Source organism: Sceloporus undulatus, chromosome 7 (assembly GCF_019175285.1).
Source record: "Sceloporus undulatus isolate JIND9_A2432 ecotype Alabama chromosome 7, SceUnd_v1.1, whole genome shotgun sequence".
In the NCBI taxonomy this organism is placed as follows: domain Eukaryota; kingdom Metazoa; phylum Chordata; class Lepidosauria; order Squamata; family Phrynosomatidae; genus Sceloporus; species Sceloporus undulatus.
Genome location: NC_056528.1, coordinates 7,641,928 through 7,652,166, shown reverse-complemented (window position 1 = coordinate 7,652,166; position 10,239 = coordinate 7,641,928). Strand labels below are relative to the sequence as shown.

Sequence of the window (10,239 nt, the reverse complement as noted above, 5' to 3'; positions counted from 1 at the left end):
ACCGCTGACCTCCTGGGAACCAGAGTCTTGCTATGCTATGTGTGGCAAGCCTAACAAATGAACAGAAAAGAGTAAAGGGGGAATGTGGCTTTGGTAGGGTGCTGCTATCTGCACTGCAGAGATAATCCAGTTTGACACCACTCTAACTGCCATGGCTCAATGCTATGGAATCCTGGGCCTTGTCGTTTGTTGTGGCACCAGTCTAAATGTCTCCCAAAACTACAGTTCCCAGACGTCCATAGCACTAAGCCATGGAAGTTGAAGCGGAGTCAACCTGGAGCATTTCTACAGTGCGGGTGCAGCCATAATCATCCTCTTCTCTATAGGTCCCGATCAGAGGCAACTTACTACTGAAGTAAATAGGACCCTGGCTCTATTTACCTGCAGAGAATGAGGTCTAAGAGATAGGCATCCAGCCTTGAAGGTAGAGTTGAAGAGTGACCATTCCTCCAGTCTATCTTATGTCCGAATGATTAATGTTCTGGATGCCTAGTGGTCTTTTTAGTACCATATAGTCTTTAAAACGAGATGAGCCAGTGTGGCATAGTCGTTGGAGTATTAGACTCTGCAGATCAGGGTTCGATTCCCAGCTTGGCCATGAAACCCAATGGATACTCTTGGGCAAGTCACACTCTCTCAGCCGCAGGGGAAGGCAAAGGCAAACCTCCTCTGAACAAATCTTGCCAAGAAAACCCCAGGATAGTTGCATCTTAGGGTCGCCGTAAGTCAGAAGTGAGTTGAAGGCACACAGAAAGAGCAACAAGAACAACAAGAAGCAGAATGTGGCATTGTGTGAATGGTTTCTTGATGCAAGATGATGGCTTTGCTGTCCCTCCTCCAATGGAGCAGGGCGTCCCTTACTATATCAATTCACTTGTTTTAAGTATTGTTCATTGTTTCTTTGTTAGTGAGCTTTTAAAAAATTACCATCAGCTTTGCATCTAATATTACCATATTCATAACATGAGAGTTAGCAAAGAACTCTCTGTTTCGACTGGTTGAGTGAGCACTTTGAATATATTATACTCTCCTATGCAGACAAGCCAAAAAGAAAAAAGACGTCGAAGGATTTCATGGTTGTCATCTATGGTTTTTTGAGGGTTGGGGGGGGGGGCTCCGTGGCCATGTTCTAGAAGAGTTTATTCCTGACATTTTGCCACCATCTGTGGCTGGCATCTTCAGAGAAGGCCATTCGTCTTCTCTGAAGATGCCAGCCACAGACGGAGGCAAAACGTCAGGAATAAACTCTTCTAGAACATGGCCATGGAGCCCGAAACACCCACAAAAAACTACAATTTACAGAATGGAAACAGAGAGCAAATTATTGAACCCTGCAACCACAGGCTTCCCGCTTAATTCTCGTTCTAAGCTTTTTAAGCTCATGGTTATCTGGGTCCACCATCAGCCCATATTCTGTGGTCTTCCAGGCGTCCTCATAGTGGCTCATGGCAAAACAAGATTCGGCCGTTTTGAGGAATGCTTTGGACAGTCTTTCTCTATCGTGACCAGTTGGTATATTGGCCAGAGTCAAGGACTCTTCCAGTTCAAAGGCTTTCATATACTGCCCAACTGCCAGTTCCTCCTCCGAAATGGACAAGAGCATATGGCCTTGGAAGCAATAGTCTTTCACTCGAGTCCTCGGTGCATTCGTCCCATGGTTTTGGACAATGCTCATGTCCTTCAAGGCTGCCTTGTAGTCCTTTAGGTAGGCTAGGCAAGCAGCGCGCTGGCGAAGATATCGAGGGTTACTCTTGCTTGCCAAGATAGCCAGTGAATAGTAGCCAACAGCCTTTGCATGGCATTGCTTCTTCGCCAATGCATTTCCTTCTTTGGATGCGACCTATGGATAGGGAAAAAAAGTTAGTTATCCCGATCCAAATTGGTTCTTTTCCTTGAAGTCAGACCGATTCCATTTGAGACTCATAAACCATGGAAGAATCCATTGGATCCTATGTAGATCCATGATACTTTCCTTTTAAATTAATAATATAATATAATATAATATGCGCATATATATATATATATATATAATAATTCATATGGAGAGGAGGGTGCACCACGTTTATTAACGTGGGGGAGCCCTTTCCGGACCCCCCCCCCCCACGTAAAGAAAAAACATGTATTCTTGAGCCCCATTGAAAGTAATGGGGCCTGTGCATGTGGCTGCAGCGTGGCAGTGTGGTGGTGAGGCAGTGCGCGTGCACCACAGGCATGTGCCCCATTAATCTAAGTGGGACGCACCACCCACTGTGCCCCGTGTGCTCCTGCGCAACTTTCAGCATATGCTGAAAGCCACATATAGTGCATATGACGTGGGCGCACTGTGTGTGTGTGTGTGTGTGTGTGTGTGTGTGTGTGTGTGTGTGTGCATTATTTATTGATAATTTCCAAGACAAACACATACATACATATGTAGAGAGATGTTGTAGCACCTTTGAGACTAACCAAAGAAAGAAGTTGGCAGCATGAGCTTTTCTAGACTTAAGTCTATTCCCTCAGATGCATTTGGTGAAGCGGAAGTCCAGGGACAGACCCTGGTGTGTGTGTGTGAGAATGTCGATTCAAATTCAAAATCTTTTGTGCATGGAAATGAAGTGACAAGCTTCCATTGTGGAGACACTTTAGGTGTTCCAGCATGGAATAAAGATACTCCATGGGAGCAAATACTTGGCAGTAAAGGAAGCTGGAGACTGACCTGAGCAAGGTTTTCTCTCTGCTTGAGGTCTAAGAAGTTGAGAAGATATCCTAGTTCTTCATAGTTCTGTGTGGCTAAACTTGCCAAAACGTGGGCTGCGCTGGTCATGTTTCTCTCCTTGGCATGAAGCAAGCCAAAGCGCAAATTGGTGGCATCATCGGGCACCCTCTCCCCAAATGTCTCCTCAAGGTAAGTCAACGCTTCTTTGTGTCTCCCTGCCAATAAGTATCAACAAATACCAAAAGATCAATTCTCTTTTAGACGTTATCTCATCTCCTTCTTCTTTGGAGGTTTTCAAAAGGAGGCTGGATGGGAGTTTGAACTGGATTATTATTATTATTATTATTATTATTATTATTATTATTATTAGTATTTATATCCCGCCTCTCTATGATTATATAATGGGTTATTATATATATGTATATATCCAAATTGGGGAAATTAAGGGAATGTTTTATGGGAAAGGCAGGATACAAATAATTAAATTATTATTATTATTATTATTATTATTATTATTATTATTATTATTATATTTGTATCCAATTTACTTCAATTCAGAGATGAAAATCCAGAAAACCAAATCAACAAACATGTTCCTTTATTACAAAATTCATATTGTACTATACATTCCTTATCAGGTTATATATTAACTTATACAGTTGGCCCTCTCCTTACGTGGGGGATCCGTTCTGCATCCTGCTGTGTAAGACGAATTCCATCTATGCAAACATAGAAACAATGGGGCTCATGCACGGTGGTGCAGCGGCGTGGCGGTGCGCAGGGTGCCACGGGCGCGCACCCCATTCAATTGAATGGAATGCACCGCCCCTTCCACCCTGCGCGCTCGCCACGGCTTGAGCATGTACGCTCAAGACCGCGTGTGGTGCGCCCGCATATGGAGTGGGCGCGCTGTATTATAAGGTCATTTTGAATATTGATCCTGTCCCTTAAGGTATTAGTTACCCCTCTATATTTGTTGCAACCTGCAACTTGGATAAGCATGCCTTCTATTCAAACATCCAAGTCATGTTGGCTATAAGCCATAATCAATACGCAGAAATGAAGGACGTTGATAATACAATTAATAACGCAAGGGAGAAAACTGTTACCATCAGCAGCTAAAAGGTCCACATAGAGGATGTGACTTTTCGTGTCCTTGCTGTTTATTTTCACAAGCGATTCTGCAACAATGGCACAGTCCTTCAGAGTCTCTCCACGGCAGGGCTCTTTGCAAGCATCATGTTCGGACAGTGCATCCCGGCAGTGAGAAAACAAGCACCGGTGGATCAGCGCTTGGGCTTGTGGCTTTAGCGAGAGGATTTCAGCAACGGCCAAAACTGGGTCGGCTTTGATGGCCGCAGTCAGATCGCGCACAGCTTCCTATGTGAATAAAACAAAAGCCAATGATAAAACGTCGATAAAAGAGAACATGATGCGTGTTAGCATCATCTGTGCTGCTAAGGAAAGGATCATTTTGCGCCTCCTACTCCGTTTGGTGATAATGGGGTTTTGGAAAGAGAAACCTGGAAATCAGCAAATATTTGTGGCCTGTATCAATCCGAAGCAAAACTAAAACACAGAAAACTAGAATACCTAATGATTGAGTAGCTTTGTGATTCTCACACAGTGTTTTGACTCATCAAAATGTTGTAGGACACATTGATGCTGCAGAAATAATGCAGTTTGATGCCGCTTTAACTGCCATGGCTCAATACTGTGGCATCCTGGGAACTGTAGTTTGTTGTGGAACCAGAGCTCTGTGACATAGAAGGCTAAGTAGCTCACAAAACTACATCCCCATAGTTTGCTTTGGGGAAACATGAGAAAACAATAGCTGCCTTGACTTACAATTACAAACGTTTGATTGAACACACAGCAATTCAAGGACAGACTTGGGCCCCATTCCCACTTACAGATAAATCGGTGTGCGATCCAAATCGATGGATCGATTCAACGTCGGAGTGCGATTCCCACTACATTTGCCCTAATTGCATTTTCTGTCATTTTTTTGGCATCAAAATAACCCACTTGTGGTTCACTTTCACAATGAATCGATTCAAAATGATTTGGTTCCAACAGGCCAAAGGGCAAATTTCAATCGATTCCGATCCACTTGTGGTTCAAACTTGCGCAGAATCGGGGGAAAAATCAGCGTCAAAAATATGCGGGTTAAATGGGTCTGGCGCATGGCCCTCCTTGCCAAATAGCTTCAGCGATTCAGACTAAGTGGGAACCAGGGTTGTTTGAACTGCTTTGAACCAAATTGTGATCCAGTTTAAAAGGTAGTGGGAATCAGGCCTTGCAAGAGCTACATAGAGCCGCTGGATGATGGCGATGATGAAGATAATGACAATGATGAAAGCTGAATCCTACCTTTTCCTGGTTCAGGGTTAAATGAATGAATCCTTTCCCACAAAGAGCCTGAGCATTTGTAGGATCTTCTTTCAAGACCACATTGAAATCGAAGATAGCTGTCTTCTTTTGGCCAAGCTGTCCATAACAACGGGCTCGGGCAAGAAGGGAATCCACAGCAAAACCACCTTGATAAGAAAAGGAGGGAGGAAAAACCCTAAATTCAGACAAATACTCTCTTTATTGAGCCATTGCTGACCTTCAAATGATATTTGCTTTCATGGCTCTTGCAGATGTGGAAGACCTATTAATGATTCCCAATCTCTGGTCCTCCAGATGTTTTGGACTTCAGCTCCCAGAAATATCAATTATCTTGGTCAATGGTCTGGAATCCTGGGAGCTGAAGTCCAAAACACCTGGAAAGCCACAGTTTGGGAATCACTGTGGTAACATGATCAAGCCAGACAAAGATCCATGGAATCCAGTGGGTTTTCCAATAGAGAGAATGAATGAACCCTTTCCGCAGTTTGGGATGGGGAGATAAGATGGGCCATTGGCTCAATTGTTCCTATGCACCCTTTTCGGTGTCGTGAAACTCTGGTTTACTGGGGACTGGTTTAATTTGGATCCAAATCTAAAGTGCTTGCAAGGATTTGAATTACCTGTCAAGGTTTGCACAGGTATCTGAAAGCAGAGGAAGAAAGCTTTCCAAACATAAAGGTAAGAGGGGACTAGTTTGACATATCAGTTACATATCGATCACTCTCCATCTTTTTGCTGGAAGATAATATTTGTAGCGTCTTACCAGCGGCAGAGATGGCAAAGGAAAGGTAGACGATGGCTTCTTTGATGTAGTCCACACCTTGCTTATGCTTCAGGACAGTCAAAGCCCTTGAATGGCAGTGCCTTTGCATTAAGGTCCGGTCTTCGTCTTTCAAAATTTTCACCAGAACAAAGAAGCTGGATATCTCTCCAGTTTGGGCAATCTTCTTCAAAAACTTTAGGGAGGCAAAGGCAGATAGAAGATGAATTAAGACATTGCACCCCCACCAGATTCTGGAATAACATTGATTTTAATTTGAGAGGACGGTCACTGTGCCATAGTCATTATTATTTATTAGAGGCGGTTATGTGAACTCAGTCCTGAAGGTTCTCTGGATGGATCCCTGCTTTTGCCATGCCTTCTTCCAGTGTTGCCTCTGATGCAACTGAGCCATCCTAGTGTGATTCTCAATTTGGGCAATATTGCCCCCTTGGGGTGGTAGAAAGACCCAGAGGGATGGTGAAGAAAAAGATGGCAGCAGGGGGCATTAGGAGGACATCAGAACTAATGCCCAATACAGGTGGGTGGGAAGCGGCGTGCTGGTGCCGATTCTAGGGTTCGGGAGTGCGCACCAACCGCACACTCCCAAACCTTAGTCTGTACGGATGCCACCATCATGGCGGCCTCCTGACCCCATGGGGCTGCCATGATGACGCAAGTGTGCCACCGCATCCATACATTGGGATGCCACGCTTGCATCATTGACGTGGCACAGTGTGCTAATGGCACATTGATGGTGGTGCCTGCGCCGCCAAATACAACCTGTTTTTTCCAGGTTCTTTTTGATGCAGACGGAGCCCGTGCAGTTTGGCTGCTGCAGACTCTCTCGGGAGCAAAAACAGGTGGCTCCAGACTGGCTTTTTGGGGTGGTCTGTTGAGCCCCCATGTAAACATTTTTTAACCAAATCCTAAAGAAAAAATTTAAGTGAGGAGGAGGGGGCCCTGGAAGACATTGTCCTGGCTCCAACAAGGACTCCACAAGTGGAAGAGGGGAAGGAGATAGCACCATTTTGCCCTTCTGTCTCGGGCAGCAAAATGTCTTGGACCAGGGCAGTTGGGTTGGTGCTTTTCTCTGCCCAACACAGGTCCAGACTCAGACCTTTGGTTGTGCACAGAAAAACCTCCACAAGCAAAGTACCCTGTCAAGGCCTCATTTCCACTACCTTTTAAATCGGACCGTGAATCGGGTTAGAATCATAGAATCAGAATCACAGAGTTGGATGATACCACAAGGACCATCCAGTCCAACCCCATTCTGCCATGCAGGAACTCTCAGTCAAAGCATCCCCAACAGATGGCCATCCAGCCTCTGCTTAAAGGGTTGAACCGGTTCAAACACCCCTGGTTCCCACTTAATCCAAATCGCTGAAGCGTTTCCAAGGGGGGGGGGTGTCTTGCGTTAGACCCATTTAACCTGTGTCTTTTTTGATGGTGATTTTTTTCTGCTTCTTTTTCGATAAATCGAATCTGTGCAAGTGTGAATCACATGCAGATTGGAATCAATTTACAATTGCCCTTTGGCTGGCTGGAGCGGGTCCATTTTTAATCGATCCATGCCTGAATGTGAACCACAAGTGGATTATTTTGGAGGAAAAAATGTGACCAGGATAAATGTGGAGGGGAAAAATGTGATTGGGACAAATGTAGTGGGAACCATGCTCCGCTGTCGAACCAATCCATCGATTCGGATCGCACACCAATTTATCTGTGGGAATGGGGCCCAAGTCTCTTCAGAACCTCAGGTGGCCAAAAATCTTCCTCTTGTGGCCTCTTCCTCTTCCCATCCAAATGGGAAGAGAAACTGGGCCAAGCATCCTTCTCCAGTTCCCAATTGCTGGCGGAGATCCATCTTCTCACCCATAGAGAGCCCCCTCTGCTTAATGATACCCTGGCCAACGCATCCCACCACTATCAGCTTTCTGCCCAAAAATCATATCAAGATTCTGGTGGATATCTAATGTTTTGCATAGCTATGTGTAGACCACATACTACTTGACATAACTATTTTTCCCACTGCTCACCTGGTTACAGTCATATACAAAACCTTTCTTCAACTGGAGCAGGGCCAGCCTAGCTAGGATAGCAGATTTCTGTGATGTTTTGGAGAGCTCCACTAGAAGAATCTTCTGGGCATCGTTCATTTGATCCATCCGATACAGAGCATCAGCACATAAGATCCGAGATGCTTCACTGGAAGCATCTAGGTCCAACAGGAGAAAAGCCAGCTGGTGAGCCGCAGATGCATTCCTGAATAAAGCAAAAAGAAAGAAGACTCTGGTCAGAACATAAATGGGATCTTGTAGCACCTTTGAAATTAACTGAAAAGAAGAAGCTGGTAGCATGAGCTTTCATAGACTTGAGCCTCCTTCCTGAGATACATGGGATGGAGCGGAGAGTCTAGAGACAGACCTATCTAAGTCGGTTGTGTGTGTGAGAATGTCAGTTGAAATTCAAAACCTTATGGGTATAGATCTAAGGGGACAAGTTCAGTTTTAATGATGGTCTTTGGAGGACAGATGCAAAGGAAGGATGTTGCCTAAAGCCAAAGAAACACTGTCAAAGGGGGCAATGGCAAGTTCCTTCTGAAGAACCAAGAAAACCCCATGATAGGGTCTCCTTAGGCTCATCATAAGTCAGGAACGACTTGGAGGCACACAACATCTACAACAAAAGCTGAATTAAGACAACATTTGAATAAAACATGATAATTTATCATTATCACAATCCATTCACTACACAATTGACTCACCTGTCTTTAATCATTGGCCCACCAAAGCATTACCTACCCTTCTTTCATCTGGAATCCATTCAGCATATTTATTGCATTGCTTTGGAGAGCTGAGCTGCTGCTTGCGTTCTGTTTCCTTTCAAGGATCTTCTGTGCTTCCTCTTGGAGAACAACCAAAAGGAAGCCTCTTTGGTTCCATGGTATGTAGGCCTTGATCACAAAGCTGGTTTCCTTGAATCTAAGCCTACAGGCAGTGATATAGTCTAGGGCTGTAAAGTAAGTGCTTCCCTCCCAAGCCCGGATCAGGCCACGGCCGCAAAGCGCCTTGATGCAGCTGATGGGATGCGGAGAGCTGTGCTCTATGATCTTTTGGAAATCCTGGAGGGCCTCTTGACACCTTTTGGCATGAAGATGACAGAAACCTCGCAGGGCGAGAATGGTGTTGTGGTACGTCTCCTGCTCAGAATCCAGAAGAGCATTACAAATGTCCAAGGTGCTCTTGATGTCGCCCTCCAAGATGTAACAGTCGGCCAGCCGCACATTGAGTTCACGCCTTGCCGCTGGAGAAATCTGAATGAGGAAATGAAGGGTGGAGATGACTGCGGAGAGCAGCCCCTTGTTGCCATCGCTTCGGACTTCAAGCCTGGTACGGACGGCTTCTCTGTAGGATGCAAACCCTTCCTCCAGGGCTGCTCTGGAGATTTTTTGTATACTCTCAATGTCTGCAGCAGAGAAAAGCTCCTCAAACCACCTCTTTGCCAAGCTGGGGCTAAACTCAAAGGCTGCTGTCAAGTCCTGCATTAATTCTGGCACTCGCCCACCTAGAGAAAAGTACGCAGCTGCCCTGCCTATAAGAAGACCAGGCGCTCTGTCGTCCCAGGTTGCACCATTGGCTGACAACACATCCAAAGCCTTACTGTAAATAGACACACACTCCTTATATTGTTGTTTTTCAAACAGGTGAGCTGCTTGAACCTGGCGGACACGGATGTCCTCTGGTACTAAGGTAGCCAGAAAGTCATAGCAAGTGCTTTGCCAGTTTTGTAGGGTGCAGTGACCATTTAACCCAAGTGAGATGAAGTCAAAGCAGGCATGGACGACCTGCTGCAAGTGCTCCTTTTGCCGACTGCTTATGAACTCTAGCGTCTTCTCTCGATGTTTTGTAAAGGTATAGAGATAGTCCATGAGGCCATTTTGAGAGTGTGTCCTCAGCAGCACCAAGGCCAAAGCCCTAGTGAGGACCAACTCCACGCAATGGTGGGTGCCAACCAGAGAGTTACACTGACTCACCACTTCCTCGTAGCGGCCCAGTTTCAGCAAAGCTTCCATCTTGTACAGAGAGGCGACCATGTTGTTGGGGTTGAGGGTGGAGAGGAAAATGGCCGCGATCCCAACGCTGAGCATCGGGGTATTTGGAATGACGCACTGAACCTGGGGAATGGGGCCTCCGTCTTGGCACCATCTCTCCAAAACGGCGATTACTCTTGCGCCAGATTCTTCTCCGAGGGATGCCACCTTTTCAATGGCTATCTGACCATTGCAGCTGAATGCAGCTGTATAGAAAGCGGTGGCCAAGGAGAGTTCATTGACAATTAACCGTTGGTCCCCTTCTTTACAGAGATACATGGCCTGATCTGTGGA

At 45.5% G+C, this 10,239-nt stretch overlaps 1 protein-coding gene across 1 annotated transcript in view; it reads right to left on the bottom strand.

Moving 5' to 3' along the window:
* Positions 1-1,248: 1,248 nt before the first annotated feature.
* TTC34 (tetratricopeptide repeat domain 34) overlaps positions 1,249-10,239 on the bottom strand; it is a 10,167-nt gene continuing 1,176 nt past the window's right edge. Inside the window, exons 2-8 of the mRNA XM_042478627.1 lie at positions 8,657-10,232; positions 7,892-8,117; positions 5,853-6,045; positions 5,069-5,235; positions 3,805-4,075; positions 2,696-2,910; positions 1,249-1,840 (exon numbers count right to left, since the gene is read on the bottom strand). Coding sequence (XP_042334561.1) covers positions 1,322-1,840; positions 2,696-2,910; positions 3,805-4,075; positions 5,069-5,235; positions 5,853-6,045; positions 7,892-8,117; positions 8,657-10,232 — 3,167 coding nt within the window. The 3' untranslated portion in view covers positions 1,249-1,321. The remainder of the gene's footprint in view (positions 1,841-2,695; positions 2,911-3,804; positions 4,076-5,068; positions 5,236-5,852; positions 6,046-7,891; positions 8,118-8,656; positions 10,233-10,239) is intronic.